This window comes from Periplaneta americana, chromosome 12 (genome assembly GCF_040183065.1).
Source record: "Periplaneta americana isolate PAMFEO1 chromosome 12, P.americana_PAMFEO1_priV1, whole genome shotgun sequence".
Taxonomy (NCBI): Eukaryota; Metazoa; Arthropoda; class Insecta; order Blattodea; family Blattidae; genus Periplaneta; species Periplaneta americana.
In genome coordinates, this window is record NC_091128.1 from 83507171 (window position 1) to 83534423 (window position 27253).

The 27253-nt window shown below is 35.1% G+C and overlaps 1 protein-coding gene across 1 annotated transcript; it reads right to left on the bottom strand.

Moving 5' to 3' along the window:
* Window positions 1-1790: 1790 nt before the first annotated feature.
* Window positions 1791-26320, bottom strand: LOC138710626 (vascular endothelial growth factor A-A-like). The gene is made up of 7 exons (XM_069841650.1): window positions 26173-26320; window positions 21781-21829; window positions 19646-19764; window positions 12986-13081; window positions 5578-5694; window positions 3114-3274; window positions 1791-2053 (listed from the first exon to the last, which is right to left on the bottom strand). Exons 1-7 carry the CDS (start codon window positions 26224-26226, stop codon window positions 2029-2031), a joined length of 621 nt encoding a protein of 206 aa, XP_069697751.1. The 5' UTR covers window positions 26227-26320; the 3' UTR covers window positions 1791-2028.
* Between the last annotated feature and the right edge of the window lie 933 nt (window positions 26321-27253).

A 27253-nucleotide genomic window follows, 5' to 3' on the forward strand; every position in this document is an offset into this window, starting at 1 on the left:
TATAGTCACTGCTTACCTCACTTGCGTTAAACATGACCGAACACTGAGCTTTACTATTAAAGTATAACTCTAATTATATGTCTTAAGAACCTCATCTCTGTTGCTTCTATTCTTTTGAGCTGCGTTTTGTTCAAGTCCAGATTTCTGATCCATATATGAGTACAGGGACATTCAAAACTTTGTAAAATTTTAATTGCCTTTCTTTTCTCACATACTGTATTTAAAGTGTCTTGTAATAGTACCACATATTAATCTGAATTTAGGTCTATTTATTTTCCATTCTCTATTTATACTATATTTAACATCATATCCCAAATAATTAAAATTATACACGTGTTCTAAGACATTATTATTATTATTATTATTATTATTATTATTATTATTATTATTATTATTATTATTATTATTATTATAGATTACTTGAAAACTGTTTAATGAATTCCTTCCGAAAACAGCCGACTGTTTGAAATCGTTTATTTAACATGCGTATTACGTACAGTTCAAAATGTAGCATTTCCTCACGTGACAGTTAACTTATCGTCAAGCTGTATAATACGAATCAACTTTCAGCTATCTTCGGGAATAAGTCTATCTCCTCAACTGACAAAGTAAGGGTACTCTCTGTGACAGTTTCTGAGCGTTGACCTTGAGATGGTTAACCGTATACTGTTCGAAAGAGGAAGGATGTGAGTATTAATACACGGCTGTGTAGGAAATGATGAGGGGCGCTCTTTGGGGTATCAAAATCATGCCCGCTTGGTTCTGCGCTCATAACTCGGGTAGTCCTCCTCGTAGACATGTCGGGTTACGTGCCGTTCAACAGAGAATACTTCTTTCTAGAATTAAGTCTATCCGATCGGAGCTGACGTTTCGGAGTTGGATGTAACGAAAAATACGTGAGACAGAAACATTGTTGTCCCCGAGTCGAAGTGGAAAGCTGCAAACACCATATACGGTTCGAAAGAAGAAGGATGTTGACGTAATTCTACGTCTAAATTTTAGTGGACCTTTCCGTTGGAGGGCGCTCCACTGTATTTATGTTTTTCTACTTATCGATATTCTGAATTTATGCTTATTATGGCCTGTTCCCACGAAATTCTAGACGAGTTTTTTGTTTTCAACGCTGTCTAGGCCTTCGCACGTTTCGTTCACACGGGGCTTGTAATAAATTGAAGGAAATTTTGGGCAGTCTGATGTCTGGAATTTTTTAGAGGTGCTGTAGCCAATCCTGTTGATACTTCCTGATTTCTTCATTTCCATTCACAACATAAATAATTTCTAGTCACATTTAAAGTATATTTTAAAAGAGGAATAGAAAATAACATTTACGCATAACCTTCCAACCCTGCCAAAAGAATATTTGTAATATTTGCGCAATTAGACAACGTTGACTTCTGCCATGAATCAATTCTGGCGTCCACACCTGTGGAGTAACGGTTAGCGCGTCTGGCCGCGAAACCAGGTGGCCCGGGTTCGATTCCCGGTCGGGGCAAGTTACTTGGTTGAGGTTTTTTCCGGGGTTTTCCCTCGACCCAATATGAGCAAATGCTGGGTAACTTTCGGTGGTGGACCCCGGACTCATTTCACCGGCATTATCACCTTCATCTCATTCAGACGCTAAATAACCTAAGCTGTTGATAAAGCGTCGTAAAATAACCCACTAAAATAAAAAAAAATCAATTCTGGCACACTTCACTGAACTAGTATTGTAACCTTTACTGCGTTATCCGCCACTGCAAACCTCTTCCTGAAACTCTTTCCATATTAAACCGAATAAATATTTTCAGAACCTCTTTTGTAAACATTTATTTATTTATCCAACTTCAAAATTTAACAATATATCAATATACATTAAAATAGATGGTAACATGTACAAAATTAAATTGCTGTTCATAAAAAGTATATTTACAGCACTATTTGCCTAAATAAAACGGCCAGTGTTTAAATATGCAGTTACAGTGTGATGATGAAATGCAGTCTACCAGTTCCGGATCACTGAATTTGTCTACCATTACAGCATCACTCATTTCAGCTATCCATCATTTTAGCACATCTGAAATTAAATAAAAATTATTTCACACTTTGCTCCACTACGTTGTCAACAGAGATGTAATTGCAAAACAATATAAAACTGGTTCTCATAAAGAAATTAAATAAACAGTAACCTCGAATGCACATTGGTATTTACATACATCTAACGTAATAAGTAGGTGTATATCATAACTTTTAAGTTGATTATTGCCAATAACACAACCCACTACCAATTATTATGAAATACAGTAAAGACTAAAGTTGTTATACAGAGTGTAAATTAAGTATACAATAATAACAATAACTTCAATACATTGCACGAAATAATGTTATGAACAAATTTCAAACAACTCAATGTTATGGTAGTGTTCTTACAAAAATGCTGATTCAAGTATAACAGAGTGTAACAAAAACTTTTGTAGTTCTGAAGACGACTGATACGAAGTCGAAACTAGTCAACAACTAAGTAATTTACCATATAGTTTTCATTTTCACACCTGAAACTGTTTAAATAACTTAATTCTTAGGGAAAAACACTTCTTTTTTAAGTAGCTCTATATATAACATTGATTTCATTTTATTTTATTTTCGTTACATTTTCGTAGGAGGACGAAAAAAGGAGGGATTCGAAATAAGATTGCGTGAAACCCCTATGGAGACTTAGTCGTTAGTCTTTCAATCTGTAACGCAGGCGTCCCGGGTACGAGTCCTGATCTGGCACCTATGGGAGATTTGTTGGGGTTATTTCCTGGTTTTCCAATTTTCCTAATAAATATACATTTACAAAATTGCGTCAACTCTCAACTTCGATTTAATCCTAATCGATCGCCGACAGGCGACAAATAAAGGAGGCTGTTGTATTGCAGTGTGAGTGCCCCATTCCAGGAGTATTAAGTAAAAAGGTTGCATCTACAGCACCTACTGCCGCAGCCATGGAATGTAGATGATATTTTCTATACTATATATATATATGTATATATATATATATTACTATACTTCTATACTATATTTTCTATCCTACTATTTGATTATTAATTGCTTTCTGAAGAGAATGTCTTAGATTTGGCATTATTTTCTGTCACCTGCAAAGCGATGGAACCCAGTAGTGTCCCGTTGTACAGTCCTCCTCTTGCTTGCAATTACACTTGCATTCCTTCTGGTCCCAGAGTTTGCCATCTTTCTCGCATGGTTCTCTCTCGTCCATGTTCATACATTTGCACATGCACTCTTGCTTATCATATTCCTTTAAAAAATGGAAAAAATGTGGGTTTGAACAAAATCACCATTAATATATTATAATAATTTCTAATATTATTTAAAAGTAATATAAATGTCAAAAGATAATAACTGTCTATAGTCAGACCTTAAATATATTACAGTTCATCAATACTGTCATTCAGACAGACGTTTTAATACAAATTTTTTCTACTCATTACTAGGAAGTCTACAAAATACTTTAAGAAAAGGAAGCCTTCCTTATCAAATAATCTGGACTGTAGAGGTGAAAACATACACTAAAATCGAAAAAAGATACAAAAATATTTCTGCGTATAATCATTAATATTACTTAATAAATAATATTTTCCTTTCAATTCGAAATGTGTCATTTCACTTTTCAGTTTAATCTGCAAAACATAAAATATCGCGAAGAACTCGTCTGATATGATTTGAAATGAATCTCCATTGCGTGTTTTTAGTTTCAAATAAAGACGACTGAATAATATACAGTAGAGCGTCTCGTTTAGGCACAGTGAAAACGTAAACAAAGCACAAAAGTACAGGTAAAGGTCTCGCAAGCACGGATTACCGACGGACGGAATGCGAATGAAACAATGCGGTAAGGAAGAGCGGACGAGAGGAAAGGTCATGAGATAACTTGAATGATATTCAAGAGTACAGTCGGAAGAGAAATGACATCGATAGAATCAGTCTTACGTTGTGATAGTTACATTACAATTTCAGTTTGTTCCACTGCATGTGAATGCGTGTCTTGTATCTCAGATATTATTATATTTCATTCGTAAACATATGTTGCGCGTGTAATTAGTTTCGAATTTTTCTCTTGCTACGTTCTATATTTCCACAGCGATGTCCTCATTTGCTCATCTTCTTGGAAGAGACAGTACTTCCATCGGCTCGCACCTCTCCAGCATGGAATGTATTATTCTGGTATCTATTCTTGTTCTTTGGGTTATTCGCGTGGCAATATACACACGTCAAAACGACAGCAACGCCACCATTGGTTTTCGGTAATCGTTTCTTGAGCGAGCTATAACGTGTGGCAGGAGGACGAGCCGTACGATAAGCACGAGGGATGCACAAGGTTTTAGTTACAACATTTATAGTGGGACATTAATTGAAATTATTATATTTTCCAAAAACACACAAAAAAGAACACAAATTGCATAACGTTATCATATACACATTTTAACAAACAAGCAATTGTAACGTTGAAATAATTCAATATAACAAATACAATTTTGCTACTTATATGATCTTGCTTTCAAGTAGAATTTTTTACTGTCATGAATTTTATTCTCTGTATGACTAACATAATATCACCGTGTTTTGGGGCCGAATTAACAAAACTACAGTACTGTAATTATGTTTAGGAAACAGTGTTGTCAGACGAATATACTGTATTTTTGTACAATAGTACTATAGTACAATATAGACCTTACGTGCAGGGTCGCTTATTTGTCACTCTCGCTAGTTTGCCAGAGAAGGGACGATATACTAACTCTATGGCTGAAATACACATCTCCTTGTATGTGTCTTGAGGCGAGAATTGAAGAACAATGAGCCAACATCAAATTTTGTGTCCGAGTGGGTAAAACTGCCACGGAAACGTTTCAATTGTTGAAGCAAGAATCTGAGGATAATAATTTTATTGTCTGTCTCTACACATGTTTTTCAATGGGGTAACCATGGCTACCGCCTAAGAAAATACAGCAAATCATATTAACAATGGACAAACATCATTGCCCTAGTCAAGATTTGGACACACGATAGCAACCTTTCAGCAGCGTCAAAATTGTGTGTCTTATGGCTGATTTCTACAAACTCATGAAATAATCACGGGCAAAAATTTATCAAATGATAATCGCTGCGGTTGCCAAGTTCGATGTTTAGTTTTAACATTTATAAATTTATTTCAAGTCACTCTAGCGACCACCTACGTTGACTCATTTTCTTACAAGAATGCTGCTTAACTCTTACCTGCTTGAGCCACAGAACTCTTAATTAAATTTGAGGTGGATATTAGTCAAATGAAACAAAATACATAAAATAGAGATGAAATTTTCAAACAATTTGTATTTTCATAAATTTGCATACAAATTAGGAGGTGGCTTTATTTGAAGCCACTGTGGCACAACTTCACGACATTAAAATAAAATAGAAAGTGTGGAGGATTCAAATGAAGCCACAATGCCTCAAAGGATTAAGACTGGTTTCTCTGTAATTAATCAAATAATGTCGGTTGTAATCTCATTAATTATTTAATGAATAATTAATCTGTCAACTTAGGATTATGAATGTTCTTACCTGTTTTTTATTGCAGTGTGATTCCATAACTGTACAGTCACACTTGCAACGGACATGCTCTTCTATATGAACTTGTCCACATGTAGGAACTGGCTCCCCATCCTTTCGTTGATATACCTGCAAGAAAAGGTATCTTAATTGAAACAGTTATCAAAATTTTAACATATTTCGGTTTATTCCTAGTTTATATCATAAATTTTATAAATTTAAACCTGTTTAATTTATTGGAAGAGAGAGGGTGGTTTCCACATGAATTCAAGGAATTGCCGGTCGTTAGTGGCAGTTGGGATGAGTATACAGTTCGTTAGAAAAAGTGACGGGTGATTTGAGGGAATCCCTATGATTGTATGTAATGTCTATATAGGAATTACAGCAATGAAATAATGAATGAATATTTCTTAACTACAAATGGGTTTTCATTCGGTGGCAGTTACAGACAACAAAAAGATAAAAAAATATATATGTAAATAAATGTAAAAATAAAAATACGCTACAAATCTAAACACTTATCACACACCTAAATACTTATGTATACAAATCTAAATACTTAGCAATCTAAATAGAACACTTTGCTGTTGTCGCCCATATTTTAAGGAACTATCTCGACGTTTGTCCGGTGTGACTGAGGGAGATCACAAAAACTTCAGCCAGGATTGCCTGTCTCGGGAGATCGAAACCTAGACCTCCCGATTTCAAGGCACTCTCTCTCCAGAACTGCCACGCTCGGTAGATTTTTTTTAAAATTTTAGTTGGTTATTTAACGACGCTGTATCAACTACTAGATTATTTAGCGTCAATGAGATTGGTGATAGCGAGATGATATTTGGCGAGATGAGATCGAGGATTCGCCATAGATTACGTTGCATTTACTTTACGGTTGGGGAAAACCTCGGAAAAAACCCAACCAGGTAATCAGCCCAAGCAGGAATCGAACCCGCACCCGAACGCAACTTCAGACCTGCAGACAAGCGCCTTAACCGACTGAGCCACGCCGGTGGCCGTCGCTCGGTAGATCTTAAAACATATACAAGATGGAAGTGAAATAGCCTTGCGTATTTCCAGAACGAATAGCTCATGTTGTATGTAACAAAAATTATAATATCACAATGGTGGAAAGTTCACAGTTTTTTTTTTTCAGAAAAAAAAATTATTTCCTAAATGTTTAACAGTCTCTTATTGGGTAACTATTGCGAGTAGGGTCGTGATTTTCGTCCATATCGATAGGAAATCTAATAAATAATAATTTATCCCTCTGGCGTATTTCAGTAGTATGAACGGTTTTCGTGTAAATTTAATTTTAAAATCCCCTAAATTCAAGCCATTGTACAAAGCGAGGAAGTGGCAACGTCTCGGCAGAATGCAGTTTACGTACGGAGACTCACCGAGTTAGTTGACCTCTTACATCTGTATCACAAGTAGAATGTTTTAGCGACGATGTTGCCGGACTCCTCAAACTTCAAACTTAATTTTCTAATTAACCGTGCATTTAATCACAAAACTTAATACAGGTTTTCTATTCATTTACGTGTACTATATCGTCTCTTTCAATCTGCAAGGTTATTTCACTTCCACCCTTTATACATAAATCAGATCTACAACATTAGCCATACAGGCACAGGTATAATTTTAAAACAGATAATCATTTGCCATACTCGTTTAACTCTAACTTATCTTACTGTAGTGTTACCTTTTACTGTCACTAGAACAATTTTCATTGTCACATCGAAAACTTTTCATTGCCTCTATGATTTATAATACTATAATTTTATAATTTCACTGCCACCAGGAGGGGAAAAGGAACTCGACAACATACCCAATTATCTCCTGGCTTAGTCGCTTCATAAGTGGTGTCTTGGTTCCACTTGTGAGGTTCAGACATGTATTCGGACAGTTGAGCAACTAACAATAAACATCACACTTCGCTGTTACAATAGTTTAAATCTCAGAGAATCGGACCCCGAACTTCATAATTTGAAGACACTCTGTCTCCAAGACTATGACGCTAGGTAAATCTAAATACCAATACAGGCCTACATGAATCAGATTTAGCTACAAAATTATCCGTACTTGCAAATGTATACTTTAGCATACATAATCAATTACTTCACTCGTTTTAATCTCTACTTTCACCTCACTTACTGCACTGACACTATAACACGTTTCACTGTCACTAGAACAGTTTTCACTGTTACTGTTACTTAAAAACATTTCATTGGTAGGCCTACTATAATACTACAACTTCACTACCACAACACACTTCGCTGTCATAATAGCTCAAATCACAATCCGTATTTGTGTCATTTCTTAAAGAATCTTACAGTACTACCATGACGCTTCTTAAATATTATGATGTATGATAAATAAATAGAATTTGTTGTTAAGATTTAAGTGTGTCTAATGAACGGAATAAAATAAACTATAAATACCAGTAAATACCCGATTAATAATAATAATAATAATAATAGTAATAATAATAATAATAATAATAATAATAATAATAATATACTATTATGAGTACAAATAAAGATCTGTTTTGAGCCACAGACAATATTAACTAGTCTATATTATATAAGTACATAAAAATATCCCATAAATGGTATTGTTTTTAATTATCCATCAGTTTGTAAGTACTGGTATTTTAAAACTTGTAATGGCGTTCTATAGTTACGCATGTATTGTGCATTCATCGTCTGTTTCTCACAATTGAATAAAATAATATATATATATATATATATATATATATATATATATATATACACACAGTATTTTTTTACTGCGAGTATATTGCAACCTCCTATGGCTTATATTAAACTCTTCCAGGTAGGTTATGTATATTATATGCAGACTGCTCTTGTGTATAGAAATGGTTAACCTGATTTTAGTGTGACAACGTTTTTAATTCATGTTGGAATTTTAGATACGGGCACAAATAGTCATAGTAGCTGATGCATCCTTTAAACCCCATTAACTAACTATACAAATGGATTCATTCCCATTATCATATTATTACAGTCTACTATATACAGTCACGAAGCTTGAGTTTTGAGGGTGCTAGAAACAATAGACTGTGACGATACTATTTTGCATTGCCTGTAATGAGGCGATATTAGCGATCCTAGTGGTGAGCAACTATCTAATGTTTACATATTTACTACGTATTGAGCTTCGCGACTGTATATACTAGACTGTGATATTATCAGATGTGACGTAAGACTTTCCATTGCAACCGAAGTATAATTTCCATTCCAAAATATCCTTTCATTTTTTCTATTAGTTTAAGTCGAACATAGACGTTATACGTCAGAATATTTGTCCATTGCAGGATGTAGTCAATGTGTCGTACTGGACATTACATTTCAGAATACTTGTCCATTGCAGGATGTAGTCAATGTGTCTTACTGGACATTACTCGTCAGAATACTTGTCCAGTGCAGGATATAGTCAATGTGTCGTACTGGACATTACTCGTCAGAATACTTGTCCAGTGCAGGATGTAGTCAATGTGTCGTACTGGACATTACTCGTCAGAATACTTGTCCAGTGCAGGATGTAGTCAATGTGTCGTACTGGACATTACTCGTCAGAATATTTGTCCATTGCAGGATGTAGTCAATGTGTCTTACTGGACGTTACACGTCAGAATACTTGTACAGTGCAGGATGTAGTCAATGTGTCGTACTGGACGTTACACGTCAGAATACTTGTACAGTGCAGGATATAGTCAATGTGTCGTACTGGACATTACTCGTCAGAATACTTGCCCATTGCAGGTTGTAGTCAATGTGTCGTACTGGACGTTACTCGTCAGAATACTTGTCCATTGCAGGATGTAGTCAATGTGTCTTACTGCATGTTACACGTCAGAATACTTGTCCAGTGCAGGATGTAGTCAATGTGTCGTACTGGATATTACTCGTCAGAATACTTGTCCAGTGCAGGATGTAGTCAATGTGTCGTACTGGACATTACTCGTCAGAATACTTGCCCATTGCAGGTTGTAGTCAATGTGTCTTACTGGACATTACTCGTCAGAATACTTGTCCAGTGCAGGATGTAGTCAATGTGTCGTACTGGACATTACTCGTCAGAATACTTGTACAGTGCAGGATGTAGTCAATGTTTCTTACTGGACATTATTCGTCAGAATATTTGTCCATTGCAGGATGTAGTCAATGTGTCGTACTGGACATTACATTTCAGAATACTTGTCCATTGCAGGATGTAGTCAATGTGTCTTACTGGACATTACTCGTCAGAATACTTGTCCAGTGCAGGATATAGTCAATGTGTCGTACTGGACATTACTCGTCAGAATACTTGTCCAGTGCAGGATGTAGTCAATGTGTCGTACTGGACATTACTCGTCAGAATACTTGTCCAGTGCAGGATGTAGTCAATGTGTCGTACTGGACATTACTCGTCAGAATATTTGTCCATTGCAGGATGTAGTCAATGTGTCTTACTGGACGTTACACGTCAGAATACTTGTACAGTGCATGATGTAGTCAATGTTTCTTACTGGACGTTACACGTCAGAATACTTGTCCAGTGCAGGATGTAGTCAATGTGTGTTACTGGACGTTACACGTCAGAATAATTGTCCATTGCAGGATGTAGTCAATGTGTCGTACTGGACGTTACACGTCAGAATACTTGTCCATTGCAGGATGTAGTCAATGTGTCGTACTGGACATTACTCGTCAGAATACTTTTACAGTGCAGGATGTAGTCAATGTTTCTTACTGGACATTACTCGTCATAATATTTGTCCATTGCAGGATGTAGTCAATGTGTCGTACTGGACATTACATTTCAGAATACTTGTCCATTGCAGGATGTAGTCAATGTGTCTTACTGGACGTTACACGTCAGAATACTTGTACAGTGCAGGATATAGTCAATGTGTCGTACTGGACGTTACACGTCAGAATACTTGTCCATTGCAGGATGTAGTCAATGTGTCTTATTGGACGTTTCACGTCAGAATAGTTGTCCAGTGCAGGATGTAGCCAATGTGTCTTAGTGGACGCTGCAGGGAGTCACGTTTTTATTTTCTCATTCTAATACGAAATATGATGGGGAAATTTTATTCATTCATTAATAATTTTCTGTCCAAGGACAGGTCGTTCATTGCAAACCCAGCATTCTCAAATCTTTTCTATTTTACGCCTTCCTCTTAGTTTATGCATACGATCCTTAATGTGTCCTTCCCCAATATCCCCCGCCCGGACATTCTAATGGGGGATAGTTTACAGCCGGATTCTTTTGCCGTGGAAAGACTCATCTTGTCATGTTTGCAGTTTCTCTTGGGAAAGATAAATGCTATAGCTTCCTGTTGCTTTCCGCACACCACTCTCTCTTTCGCTCCTAAAATATCTTAGGGGGTTAAAAATGGAATGGAATTTACGGGAGGGGGCGTTATGGTCCAGCACTGCGACCTGTTACGATCTATTGCGCTAACCCTCAAGCTAGGCGCATTCCCAAACCCACACCGGCTGACTACACTAAGGTTCGCTGTTCGCTGCTTACCCAGGTTTCGAACAGGCAAGCCCCTCGTCCCTAGGGCAGCCCCCTCCGTGCGTCTCCAGCCAGCGATCGGGGAATGCTATGTAATGATGATGAAATGGAGAAATGTTGACGGAATGATGTAGATGCCTAATATGAGGAAAAGGAAAGACGGAAGAATCCCAAGAAAAACCCCAACTCAATGAAAAATCCCAGACCTGACAGGGACTCGAACTCGGGCCTCCTGTGTGACACCACAACGATTAAGCCCACTGACAGATCACATATACCAGTTAACGCAATCATTGTACTTTTATCTCCTATTGGCGGAGAGATAAATAATTGATCAAATAAAACTTTATTGGGTAATGGATTCTTTCTTGCAAATATTGCTTGCAAACTCACAAAAAGAATTGCCTTATTGGATTGTCACAATTTGATCTTTCGATAGCTAGTTTATTAGGGAAAAAAGTTATGCTTGTAATGACTATATCCTGCACTGTACAAGTATTCTGACGTGTAACGTCCAGTAAGACACATTGACTACATCCTGCAATGGACAAGTATTCTGAAATGTAATGTCCAGTACGACACATTGACTACATCCTGCAATGGACAAATATTATGACGAGTAATGTCCAGTAAGAAACATTGACTACATCCTGCACTGTAAAAGTATTCTGAACTAAACATTTATCCTTACTACGTATGGGGTGTGGTTAACTCGGGAATTTACCATCACGTAAAAATACAACCCCCTCACGTCTTGAGGAACGAGAAGACAATTAGAAAAAGGCGAAGACAAAGAATACAAGAGGAACACAAAGAAAACAATGGGAAGAAGAACAAGGGGAATATAATGAGAACAAAATGAATACAAAGAGAATAATGGGAACATAAGAAAAACAAGAGGAGTACGAGGAAAATAGGGAAATAAAAGAAGAACAAGGAAAATATAAGTAAAAGAATGGGAGGACAAGAAGAACAAGGGGAACACAGGAAGAACAAGGGGATACGGAGACAATAAGGGGAAAAGCGTGAGAACAAGGGAAATAGAGGCAGGACAAGGTTAATACAATGAGCATAAGAAGAATACAAGCGAACAAGGCGTAGGCAAGGAGAATAAAGGGGAACAAGGGGGAACAGTGAGGACAAGGTGAATGCAAGGAGAACAAGGGAAATACAAGAAAAAGAAGGAAAATACAAGGGGAACAAGAAGAGTACAAGGAGAATAATGTGAAGACAAGCAGAATACATTAAGAACACTGGGAAGAAAAGAAAACAAACCATGCACATGTCGAAAGGTGATCGCATCCACACGTAGTTTTACGTAAAGATGCGCAGCAGAGCAAAACTATAGAACCATTAATTTTTTAAGTTGGTTATTTAAGAACGCTGTATAAATTACTAGGTTATTTTTAGCGTCGTTGGAATTGCTAATAGCGAGATAGTATTTGGTGAGATGAGACCGAAAATTCGCCATAGATCATCCGACATTTGCCTCATCATTTGGGAAAATCCCAGGAGAAATCCCACCAGGTAAACAGTCCAAGAGGAAATCGAACCCACACCCAAGCACAGATCCGGATCACGAGACCGTGATCTATGTGAAAAAAAAAATTAGTGTGAATCATTTCACTTTGCTTAGGTACACAATTCTTCACAAGTATTCAATCTCATAATATTCCGTAGCCTATTATTGTTAGAGACATCGTTATCTACAAATTCAATTTTTTTTAACTTGTAACATTTACTTCTACGAATAAAAATCAAGTAAACTTAAAGAATAGGTTTCCCTTAGTCACCATTTAATTTAAGTTGCACTCCACAATTAATTATAGTTTCTTTTGATTATATTTCAGTATTTGTACACTTTTCATAAGTTCTGCAATTAAATACTTACACTGAATACTGTCATTTTCTTTTCTTTAGGTACACAAGACAATTGATTGTGGCACATTCCTGCACATCTCTTTACAACCACGGCACTTGGTGAGTACTGAAATAAAAACATCAAAATATATTTTTCTATACACACTTTTAACACATATATCACTGATTAAATTTCCAAGTTCTTTACTGTGTTAATATTTAGGATTTACCTTGCTTGACTAGTTTCGAAGTCTTGTGCTTCAGCCTAGTGGAGATCCTGCGCTATTTTCTGGTTTCCTGATGTGGTGAGGTGTGTTTATGATTGTGTCGAAAAGGGTGTGTGTTTTCAAATTGAGTTGAGTGTTCAGAATGTGATGCGGGTGTGTTTTATGTTTATAAATTTCATATTGTTCTAAGGTGTCAAATTTCTGGTTTCTTGACTGGATGTGTAGTATTTTCATGTCGTTGTCTATGTTACTGTAACTGTGGTTGGAGTTTGTGATGTGTTCTGCATAGGTTGAATTATTGTGTAGTTTGGTTATGGCTAATCCAGCTGTGATATGTTCTTTGTAACGTGCTTGAACTGATCTTCCAGTCTGTCCAATGTAGAAGTCATTGCAACTGTTGCATGATAGTTTGTAAACTCCTGTTAAGTTGTATTTATTTGTGTCTCTTGTCTGTGTGTTTTGTAGTGTTCTGTGTTCTGTATGCAATGTTGTATTTTAGTTTATGCTCAACCATGCCGAAATGTAGTAATTATACACCTGGTAGCAGACCTTTAATGCATGTCATTAAAGTACACCTACTCATTAAAAGTCAGGTCTTTCAGCCAATGACGACTCAGGTTACAACTGTTCAGCCAATGACAGGTCAGCTTTCTACCGTTATAAAACCGCAAGTATCGATTATTCTCGGATATGCAATCGAAAGAGAATTAGCGAAAAGTCACGGAGGCTGGAAATCCAATACTGTCGCAGAAGGTTATGTTCTGTTACTATAATAATTAGCGTTAATTGTAAATAATATTCAAATAAATTCAATTTGTCATCTCGTTTTTCAATGTCTAATTTAATTTGAATGTTATCTCTGTAGGTTCTTATGGCCTAGCAAGGTCAATGTGGACATCTGTTCCTCGGAAAAAATCAATACTTTCGCGTCTGCGCACATCTCACAACATAAGGGACATTGCTCAAAAATTAATAATATCAAGTTAGAAATATGGTCGAGCATAAAAAGTCGTATGAAACTCGCCTATAATGGTAATTAAGAAGCTCGTATGAAAATTATGAAACTCGCTTGCGCTCGTTTCATAAATATCCATACTCACTTCATAATTACGTACGTTCATTATAGGCTCGTTGCATAATGTACTATTCTTGAATAATGATGCAATTTTGTATGTGTTCTTGTTTTCATATGTTAGTGTGGTGACACAATCATGAACACACCCAACCACAACAGGCAACCAGATGATAACGCGGAAACTCCACTAGGCTTTGGACAATGATGCACAAGACTCCGAAACTAGTCAAGCAAGGTAAATCCTAAATATTAACATGGTAAAGAACTTGGAAATTTAATCAGAAAAATATATTATTAGCAATCTCCGGAGTTTTAGGTTCGAACCTATTCTGTTACTTTTCCATCACTCTCGAAATATCACTTTGCTTTTTTGTTTTATGGGAAAAAAATAATAACATACTTAAATTTTATAGGATCTAAAAGATCTAATATATAGGTTAGGACATAAAATTTCCTATTTTGCTTGTCGGACCTAATTCGTTGTATTTGACCTACATCCGTATTTTATTTACTTTGAAATAACTATGGAACTTGCTGAAATAGTGTTGCTATACATTGCAATGTAAATATCGTACTGTACGTGGAGTTCTTTGAAAGGAAAACTCCACAATGTGGCAATAACATGCAGAAGACGACAGTCTGTAAAACAGGCCTGGGCACTATTAACTCAATTGAGGCACTGAAGATTTTCCCTTAACTCCCCGCTCCACCTTCCCCGGCTGAGACGAGTTTACAGGAAGTAAGTATTGCTCAGTGACGGATTGTATAGAGCTTTTACGAACTTTCGGCTCTCGCTGACGCCTGAAATCCATCACTGATGCACAGTGGCTACTGTATGTTTGTTTACAAGGCAGTGTAAGCGAAAAGGACATGGACGGAGGTGTCCGTTTCGCTTCCCCATTGTGCCCAGGGTTGCTGTAGAAACATCGAACAAATTTTAAGAGAAAAGGCGCATGTCAGAGTCAGACGTGGCATAATCACGTGATAATAACATGGGAAAAGCAGTGTTGCCAACTTAGCGACTAAGTCCCTAGTTATAATGAGTTTTCGAGCTGTGCTGGCAACAGATTTGGTGGTCTAGCACCTAGCGACAAATATAACGACATTTTAAGTTTAAAGCAGAGACATTTCATATATTAGATGTCCCTGAAATCTTTAATTTTAGATAATTTTATAAGAAGTCCAAATTGCTTTGAAAATATTTGGAAGTGAAAATGCAGACCAAACAAAACTACTAAACACACTAATTTAACTTCTGAAGCCATTCCTCAAGAAAATTATTTCAGCAGCCAAATATAATTATGACAGTGCTTCATTTGAGCAGTGCTTAGATCCTTCACCATACCTTGATGATGATATTTAAATATAATAATATTATAATATCTATACTATGTTTAACATATAATGTTAAATATAGTATAGATATTTTAATTGAACTGGCATAGATTTTGCATGTTTAAAATTGTGTATAATATTAATCCAAAATATTACTTATTAAATTTCAGAACATTTAATGCTAGAATATGTTGCGTAAGAAATTTCATTTTCTTAGTTGTTTCTTTCTTTCTTTCTTTCTTTCTTTCTTTCTTTCTTTCTTTCTTTCTTTCTTTCTTTCTTTCTTTCTTTCTTTCTTTCTTCGTTTAACATCTCCCTTTATCCCATCTTACACGCCACTGCAGGTAAAGCAGGGCGAATTACTCAATCACACACACTAGACATCTCACAAGTGCGGGCCTCCCTGGTCATGGAATTAGCATGGTACAGGGCCACCGCAGAGACATCACAGGACAATCACAAGACAACGGACAAACACTCAGTCCCGTGGAATAGAACATCGGACCGCTTGCTCGGGAAGCCTACGCGCTATCCACATAGCCACATTGGCGGATCAGTTTCTTACTCAGTCAGTAATAATCAACTCATCAATACAAGCAATAATCATCCCCAACAATGATGATGAATTTACCTTTTCTGACAGTGAGTAGGCGTGCAAAAATTACAAAATCATAAATAATTTTATGCTCGACCATGCCGAAATGTACTAATTATACACCTAGTAGCAGTCCTTTAATGCATGTCATTAAAGTACACCTACTCATTAAAGTACAGGTCTTCAGCCAATGATAACTCAGCTTACATGTGTTCAGCCAATGAGAAGTCAGCTTTGTACCGTTATAAAACCCCAAGTATCGATTATTCTCGGATATGCAATCGAAAGAGAATTAGCGAAAAGTCACGGAGGTTGAAATCCAATACTGTCGCAGAAGGTTATGTTCTGTTACTATAATAATTAGCGTTAATTGTAAATGATATTCAAATAAATTCAATTTGTCATCTCGCTTTTCAATGTCGAATTCAATAATCAAGGTTATAATATTATAATATTATCAAGTTTAACGCGATTATACATCAAGGTCAATGACATTATTGTTCCTCGGAAAAAATCAATACTTTCGCGTCTGCGCACATCTCACAATTCACGACCTAGAACAAGGTCACTTCCGATCTTGTCAGATACCAATAAAATGTATACATCTGAATACCGGTAATTTCAAGTTAAAAATATGGTCGAGCATAAAAAGACGTATGAAACTCGCCTATAATGGTAATTAAGAAGCTCGTATGAAAATTATGAAACCCGCTTGCGCTCGTTTCATAAACATCTATACTCGCTTTCTCAAGTACTATCATTATAGGCTCGTTGTATAATGTACTATAATGGTACTGGTACTTTTTTGTCTTCTATTTCCTTTAGCGACATTTTTAGCAACTTTCTTACGTTTCTTAGCGATTTTCCAACGACTTTAAAGTGTCGAAATAGCGACTTACCCAGTTCACTTGTTGGCAACACTGGCAAAAAGTAGCCATTATTCTCTCCACCTCTAGGGCGTGAGAAGTTTGATCTGTTATCATTCAGCAGTGAACTATTCTAGTGATGAAAGATGAGTGGAAAAGAGAAAAATTCTCTCCGGCACCGGGATTTGAACCCGGGTTTTCAGCTCTGCGTGCTAACGCTCTATCCACTAAGCCACACCGGATTCCCATCCCGATGTCAGATCGAATCCTCTCAGTTTAAGTTCCACCTCTTAGGTTCCCTCTAGTTTCAAGAGGAAAACTTGAAAAAAAAAAGAATAAATGGAAAAAAATGCAATTCATTTGCCTTAAAAATAACGGATACAAAATGTACCCAGTCAGTAAAACTTGAGGGGGGGGGGGGTAAATAGCTCAGTAATCCAAGTGTTGCGTAACATGTAGGCTATGATTCTTCTTGCTTTATGTTTATTATTTTTAATCATTTACATATCATTACAAATAAGTTTATTATTATTATTATTATTATTATTATTATTATTATTATTATTAGTCTATTATTATTATTATTATTATTATTATTATTATTAATTTTCTTCATGGATTGAATCTAAGAGGTTCGCTCCAAAATATTTACTATTCTTCCTGAAACACCCTATATTGTAGTAACAGATATTTTAATGTAAGTCTAATAGTATTATATTAATAGTGTGTTGCTTATTTTTATTTATTTTCGTAAAAAGCTATAAATTCATAAATAGAAGATTTAATATCCTAACAAATCCTAAAACATGGATTGAAAAATCTAATTTTAGTTTTTTAAAACCTAAAAATACCAGGCTTGATTATTAGAAATACTTACCAAGTGATATTTCCCCGAAATAACTTCTCTTCATACAGCTTCTAAAATACTCACATCCTGAACAACTCTAGCATAATGTAACACGCATCTAACAGGTACGGATATCTCAGGAACTGTAGTCGAGAAGTGCCCAAGCAGAGAGAAGCATAATTTTTTTAATTTAACGTCGAGTAGGCTACTTGACTTTGCGTCGTTAACCTATGTGTCCCATTATTATTATTATTATTATTATTATTATTATTATTATTATTATTATTATTATTATTATTATTATTATTAAGTAGTAGTAGTAGTAGTAGCAGCAGCAGCAGCAGCAACGTTCGGTGCCTAGAAAATTCCCGTTAACACGAATAATTTTCCAAGTATGATTGAAGGAATTTCTCGACTGATATTTTCATTCATTTCCGCTATTGGTAAGGGTTATTCTTATAAACTGTATCTCTTAAGTTTATCACAAAGAAAAATTAAACATAGTAGGTCGTGTCTACGAAGGGATCACAACCCAGTGCTGATAATTCTGTCCTCAAAATTATCTTAAATAAAATCTGGTGATTCATAAGCAGTGTGTGAAATAGCAAAATCCTGCTGAAATGATGATTGCTGGCATTCAATGTACGTTAGTTGTTTGGAAAAAGGGTCTTAATAATTACTTCTCATCAATATCTTGCAGTATTGATAGCGCCTTTATAAAAATATTATGCCTTATTATTCTGTGTGCAACCACATACTACATACCACTCTTTTCATCCTGTAGTGGATCTTCATATAGAAGCGGGAATTTTCTGCTCTCCAATACTGGTTATTTTGTGAACTGGCGTGGTCATGTAATTCGAACCATGCTTCATCCAAAAATATTATTAATTCAGGATCTACTTTCGTGCAAGCAATACTCTTCAGTATCCAGTTACAAAATCGGACCCCACTCGCGACATAGCGTGGTAGCAATTCGTGGACCACTGTCATTTTATAGGCAGTTTAGTGGCAAATATTGTTGAGGATTTGGAAAAGCCTGTTTCGTAAGCAATCCAATAGAAGTGACTTTTTGGGGTATGTTCCAATCGTTTACCTTACTTACTTAGAAATGGCTTTTAAGAAACCCGGAGGTTCATTACCGCCCTCACACAAGCCCGCCATTGGTCCCTATTCTGAGCAAGATTAAACCAGTCCCTACCATCATATCCCACCTTCCTCAAATCTATTTTAATATTATCCTCCCATCTACGCCTTGGCCTCTCCAAACCTCTTTCTCATTCAGGTCTTCCAACTAACATTTTATATACTTTTTTTAGATTCACCCATACGTGCTACGTGCTACATGCCCTGCCCATCTCAAACGTCTGGATTTAATGTTTCTAGTTATGTTAGGTGAAAAATAAAAATGCGTGCAGATCTGCATTGTGTATCTTTCTCCATTCTCCTGTAACGTCATCCCTCTTAGCCCCATATATTTTCCAAAGCACCATATTCTCGAACACCCTTAACCTCTGTTCCTCCCTGAAACATTGTTAGTAGCCTTATCAACTTTTAAGTACCAAAGTATAATAGCTTTATAAACCGACTTAGGCCTACTAGCTTTGATATATAGCTACAAACATACGTATGTTACATAGACGGTGTCCACAAATTATTGTCTTTACAACTTCAACTCTACAGAACAAACACACACACACACAAAATAATAAATAATGTTTTATATATATATATTTATATATTTACCTTGACTCCTGGCACGCCGGAATCTATGTGTACAATCGTATCTTTAGGATACATGCACATCGTATTTTCCATGCCTCCATGGAAATCTTTAGCGAATTCTTTGCTCCGGCAGTGTGAAGCTGAAATATATGCAAAAAAAACTGTTCAAATTAAGTGGTATTAATATATTTTATTACATTAAATTTCGACATTTTACTGGAAGTCTGCTTTGTCATAAAGTAGCAATGTCTAAATCGACAGAATCTAACTTGTCTTGACGTTAAGAAGTGCTTATTTTGTTATTTTTTTTTCCAACGTCGTCTTAAACTTCCACTTTTCCTTTCTCACTTGTTATCCTCTTTCTGTAGTTTCAGTCACTTTTATTGCCATTAGTATTGACTTGCTATCTTCTGCTTTGTCTTCTAAGGTATCATCGTCTGTTATGTCTGCATTTTAAGTACGAGTAATATTGCGTTTTCATTTATTTGTATGCGATTAAAATTTTGTTTCTATATTGTCATTATTTAACTCGTATTACGTACGTACGTAGGTACATACATACATACATTCACACATGCATACAGACATGCATACATACATGCATACATACATGCATGCATACATACATACATACATACATACATACATACATACATACATACATACATACATACATACATACATACATACATACATACATACATACATACATACATACATACATACATACATACATACATACATACATACATACATACATACACACATGTAATCGGAAAATAAATACCAACTGGAACAAGAGTAAGTATGTTTTGCCGTGATCTGTTATGTGCTGGTATTTGCAGACGAATTTAAGAACAAACATAGCTAAAAGACACGGCAGAACTCACACCTGAAGCTTAAGGAAAGTCATATGAAGATTCAGTAGGTTTAAAAATAACTTACTTTCTTCCGGATCTATTTGGAAATACTGTCTATCACCAATCAAATTACTGAAAACAATTCGCGAAGGCATTCTTTTCAAGTAATTACTTCTAGTGGTTTTAAAAATGTCCGTTTTTATTGGTTATCACTTACTAACATCTAAAGAAACGAAAATGTTAATCAGTAGTAATTTAGGCCCAAGAATATATAACAAATTTATATTTAAATATCCTAATCTTGTCAACTCTAATAGTTCTAGTATTAAATTTAAAAAGTTATGTATGGATTTTATAAAAATTGAAAAATTGTAAATTTAAATTTATATACTATCATTGCAAATTGTATTGTATAATTATTAATTATAATTGTATTGTATAATTATTAATTTCAATTCAGGAATCCGCCCCTGAGCACGAGTTCTACTCTTTCAGGGGCGAGCTAAAGTTTCTCTGTATATTTTATAACTTATGTTACAATTATTAGCAAAAATAATAAAATAAATAAATAAAAATAAATATGGGAGACTATGAGATGCGAAGTTAATGTGCTAACGCTAACCATTCAGATACCGGTTACCCTACACTTCATATGAAAATGGACAATATTCATGTGAAATCAGTTTCTTAAATTCAGTACTGTTAAATCAGAATGAAATATATTTGACAGTATTATTCAATTTGTATACTGCTATGCCCCTATTAAATTGATTTCTACTAGTTAAATGCCATGCATTTAATCTTTATTCTTTCTTCGCCATGTTTAAACTCCTCCTGTCACACCATCCGACTTAAAATCTAATCTAATGCGAAGTAGGGATATCTGTGGACCAACATTTGACAGACCCACATTACGGGCCTTCCTGTTCATGCTCCTTTAGAGTTTCCTTTAAGGTCACAACAAATAAAAGACATACGGTGACAAATCAGGGTTGTAATCTGTTAGCTTTGAGAAAAAACAGATTGCACCTGACAAGGACAAACTTCGAGTCCAGTAGACGGAAGACAAATATCTTTCGTTGTCCACTCCTGGATTCGAACTACGGAGCACTTGGATAGAAAATGCATACGCTACTAACAGAACCAAGATATGGGATTTTATGAATTTATACGAATATGTATTTTGTACAAATATTTTATTCATGAGCTCGGAACCTTCCTGCATAGAGATAATCTGTAAGCGACTACTATAAATACCGTAGTATTGTGCATCATAACGTCGTTAATTCTGCTTACATTGATGAGTTTCAAACGTCATAGGAACTTCTGGCTTGTTTTGACACACCTGGAAGAGAGAAAAACTAAGTTAAATATAGACTAGAAATGCGTAGAACTCAAATAATTACTATCTTTCAGAATATGCCTTAAACTCTTTACTCAATACAAGTGTTAAAGTGTATATCCGATAGACGTATTAATAATCTGAAAAATATTATTTTCAGTATCTGTCGAAAGTAGTTGTTGCATCTTTTACAGAATGATAAATGTCCAGCCTGTCAGGAAATTAAACATATATATATTTTTTATTGCGACCTGTTCTGCAGACATTCGCGAGAATTTATATCTACTGTATATAAGTACTGTGAGTGGAAAAAAGTATTCCGGCACTACTAGATTCTTCGTAAATGTGTATACAGTATGGAAGTAATATAACTGTACAGATTTTAACGGGTTATTCCTGGGACAGAGTACAACAAAAAATTCTAATATCGTACTAATTTCAAATGAATTCTTTTCTCACAAAAGAAATGATGATTTTCTCCTAAATGTTAACATTGTTTTACCGCATAGTTAGGCCTACTATCCGTACGATTCTGATTTTTACTGTTATCATTAAAGAAAGTGATAAATAGAGGCCGGATGTTCGGCAAAATTCCTTTTTTACTGGGTGGAAGTAAATCATTATTTGCATAGATATAAATGCGATTTGGGGTAAATCAAAGTGATAGAGCTAATTTTTATTTTGCCTATTTTGCCTTTTTAAGGTGTTTCTTACTAATAAATGTCTTTTTTTGTCATTTTAAAGTAATATTTCTGGTTTATTTGCAATTTTATAATTAATTGTAATGTAATGTGTATGAAATTTAAATATTTAAAACAATGACTGACTTTACTAACAATAGTAAATAAAAGTAATTTATTTTGGTGCTCAACCTGCTAATAATCGTGATTTAATACTATTGGCGTAATATGAATAATATTCGACAATCCACAGTTACAAATATAATATTGTCATGTCTTCATGCTACCAACAGTCAGCTTTATAATATTAAGCCCGTTCTCATAGAAGTTGTCACCTAGCATTTCCAATAATTTGCTTTCATATTTTCAAATCTTACTGTCATTACATGTGTTTATTACTGTAGGAGAAAGAAATTTGAGTAAGGAACAGTCAGTTATTGGCGGGTGACTGAAGATGTAAGATCGGTTAGCTAGAATGCCTAAACTCAGTAAACCATTGAAAAGTAAACTTCATGCTTACGTTAGTGAATTTGGTGCACACGTGTTTTCAACCGATGGAACAGTTTTGTTATGTAAGATTTGTGAAAAGACAATTAATCACGAAAAAAGAGTATTTTCTAAGTCAACATGTGTCACCTACGAAGTAAATATGTGAGTTATGTTGATATAATTTAAATTTATTGCTAAAATATGTTATGCCTTTTTAAAATTTATAATACCTTTTTCAAAGATTATTGTGCCTTTTTTTTTACGATTTTATTGCCTTTTTTGCCTGCCTATTTTAACCTTTATAAATGCCTAAACATCCGGGCTCTAGTGATAAAGAATGATTTTATCCCTTTACAATTTTTAAATAAATTGGACAGTTTTATTGAAAATTAAATAAAAAGATTAATACGTATCGTTATTTCCTGCCATTAGGACGTCTGACAATCCTACAAGCGGTAACCAAGGACGGAACGCTGCTATTCAGGCCCAGTGTTTGTGTGTATTCGTACGTGAGCCGAGGATGTGCTTTTGCCAAACTACGCAGAATTTGATCTTAATTTTTTAATAAACCATGCACTTAAATTACAAAACGTATAATAGGTTTTTTTAGTTTAATATAGGCCTATTCTGTTGCCCCCTTCAATCTGCACAGTTATATCGCTTCCACCCTGTATAACTGTTTATATCAAGAACAAATACATAATACAAATATAATATTAATTAATTATCCTCAAGATATTTTATTGAAAATTAAACAAACATTAATATTCGAACACATAAGTTTCATGGATGATTTTAACCTACATAATATTATTACTCAGTGGGATCAACTTTTCATTTTATAATGGCATTAAGTCTTCCGGGTTGACTTCACCGGATTAGATGTGATATCAGCTGGTTGAGTGGAAGAGAAGGCCTTATGGCCTTAACTCTGTCAGCGAAAATAAAACATTATTATTATTATTATTATTATTATTATTATTATTATTATTATTATTATTATTACCTACCCACCCACCTAGCATCTACCTATCTATCCATCTGTCCATCAGTCTATTTATTTGTATACTGTCTGTCTGGTTGCCTACCTGCATGCCTGTCGTCTGTTTCACCTCTTCCATTTAATACAGAATGACAGTGCAGTAAGTTCTGAAATAAGGTAGCCTATACAGGGTGAACAATAAGTATGGAATATTGTTAATAACTTCTTAAATTTCAGGATTACAAAAGAAAAAAAATGTTATACAAAAGCTGTTGGAGATAAACCATACAATATGATACCAGTCTTTCAAAAACGTTAGTTATTCAGGTATACACGTGTGACAGTAAACTTTATTTTTTTAATGGCATCCTGTATTAAAATTTACATATTCCAAATCTCCATTAAATTGTATGTACGAATATGTATAGAAATGAAACCCATTCACGCGTTTCATGTCTTTTAACTATTTAGGGCCTATTAAACTTGTTTCGTGGACTTAAGACAAATAAGTATGTAAAATCATGTTCAATAGGCTATAAAACTAAACAAAACACTATGACTAACCAAATTTGACAACAGATCCTCAAAATGAGAACCATTCACAGCCAAACAATGTCTCAGTCTATCACGGAAACAGTCCCTTGTCTTTCTCGCAGTTACATGACTAATCGGTTCCATCTTATATTTACAGTAGACTGTTTTCGTGATGACTCGGACATTGTTTGGAGCACCTGCGGTAAAATGTGGTTAGTCATAGTGTTTTGTTTACTTTTATAGCCTACTCAACATGATTTTACATACTTATTTACCACAAGTTTGGAGTACACGAAACAAGTTTAATAAGTAGGCTACCGGTATTTAAAATATGTACTGTATCTTCTTTTTACTGCGTTCTTACTATGAAGCAAGCTGCGACCAGATGAAACATTGTTGAATCTTACATGTTTGATGACGTTATAATAATTATTGTGTAAAATGTTTTGAATTCCAAAGATGATTTGAATTGAAGGAAATTCTAAAAACATTTAGATGAAGTCTGGTTGGATCTGTTAAAAAGTGTTGGCGAATGACTATCAAATTAAAAAAGTGTATGTGTATTTCTGGTACAAATTCAAATTTTGAAAGATTGTTCTACCTCATGAACTCATTGTGGAATAATGAGAAAAACAAGTTGTAAGTTATTTGGAGATAGTAAAACCAATGCTTGATATAAAATCATTTTTCAGTGAGGATTGTGTTGTGTTTCATGTTACAAGAAATTTATTCTTCAGAAAAGTATTGTACGGGTGATCCGATTTACAACAGTATATTCTTGGGTGAACCTATTTTATAAGGAGTACATTTTCAGTACATTTTGTTCAATTTATTAGTTAAACGCTTTATTTTCAGTAATAGTATTTACTTTGATTTAATTGAAGACCTCCCCGGAAAAAGGATGTAGGGTAACATCAGATTCACGAAATACTCGTACGTAACTTAGGTGGAAAAAGTAATTTTGAAGCATTCATTTATAACAATTATTGCATTCAATAGCTGAATAAACTTGTATCTTTGATTAGTCAAATGGTTCTGCTAGTAAATAGAGGCCTAACGGAATATCCTCCTGAAATTATTTTCCTTTCTCCTTAAACGTTAATTTTAGATTTGTTGGTTACACCTTTATTCCGGGAAAGTCTTCAATTGTATGTTTTAATCTGTTCGAACCGAAGACAACATGGATAAACGCGATGGAAACCTAAACGAAAGCATAACTTTTAAAATTAATGCTTTTTGTTCGGTATTTTTTTTTTTTCTGATCTTTCTATGCATAGCTGTCAATGGCAGTATCTCAAAGCAAAGATTGTCTCAGCTTTAAAGGAAATACCGCAGAAATATTATATACACGTGTGAGTAATTAGCCTTACGATGTTAGTTCTGTTCTGTACGCAATGATGTGTAGCCTACGTTGAAGTTTTATGTGGTCAAAACTACCATCCTTCTAAAATATAGCCTATTTACGGATTACTGAAGAGTAAATAGCAACATTTATCGTGTTAAGCGTTTTTATGTTCTGTCTTCCCAAACGGATCACTCTGTATTTCTATAACAATTTTAATGTCCCGAATAACAATTCAGGATGGTTATACTGTAAGTTGTGCCTAACGGAGTAAGTAAAGATACCGACGCGCCGCTATATGACGTGATAATTTACTCACATGATCAAACGCTGCAACACCGCTGATGAAAAGAGCGATCAAAGGAAGGGCCATCTTCTCTAACACGTTGCGAACGAATGACTTAGTAACGCTGAATCTTTCTTGGCTTAAGTCTTAATATGCCACATCCTTTCATTCAAGAGGAAATTCCGGTGTGTTGGAAAGGCCATACATTTTAACAATGGCGATGTGGCCGGTCTTTTCCGTTAAACAAACAGGATATGTTGCTGCATAAAGGATGTTATGAAAACCACTTATAACCTGTGTCAGAAAATAAAAAAATAAGTATTTAATACAATATCTCAACTATTTACTCATAATTAATGTGAGACCTAAAGGTGTATCGAAAGATTAGCTCTCCTCTTACAGCCATCTTTTAGGTTCCTGTAACTTGTTAATAAGGAGACACATCAAGTAGCTTCTTCCTTAATATCACCGTAGATTTAGGCCTACATCATTTAAATAAAAATGTTAAAATAGAATGGGACGCCCCCGCTTTGTGAGGGCTGCGGGGATTTTCGCGACGCCAATGGTATATGTCTACGGAAATAAAGAGGACAATATAATATATCCTGGTTACAACTGTGATATCCGGGAGAGCGTCTTAATTAGTCATATCTTCCATTCACAGCTTACGTAACTTTTCATGACCCGTTCACTGGCGGCTTAATAATAATAGCTAACAAGAATGTCATCAGATTCGTGATCACCTCATAGCGGAAGAACGGCTTGGAGCAATAATTATTTCACTTTATGTATAGGGCAAGATATGGGAAAATACTGAACCAATTGTAGGGCTAATGGAAGTATGTTAGCAAACCTTTCCCAGCAGCATTTTTGTCTATTACAAATGTAATTTGGATTCTGCGGAAATTGAATTAAAAGCTGATGTTGAAGCTATATGCGTTTTTAGGCTTTCATGGTAATTGTATTAGACTTTCGAGTAGGCTATTTCATCGTGTTCAGAAAGTTAACACTTCCAACTTTGGGAGTCTCTCTGACCCATTTTATAAATATGAAAAAAGTATATTTTTTTGAGTCATATAATATATCTTCTATACAGTTAACATCGTAAATTTGT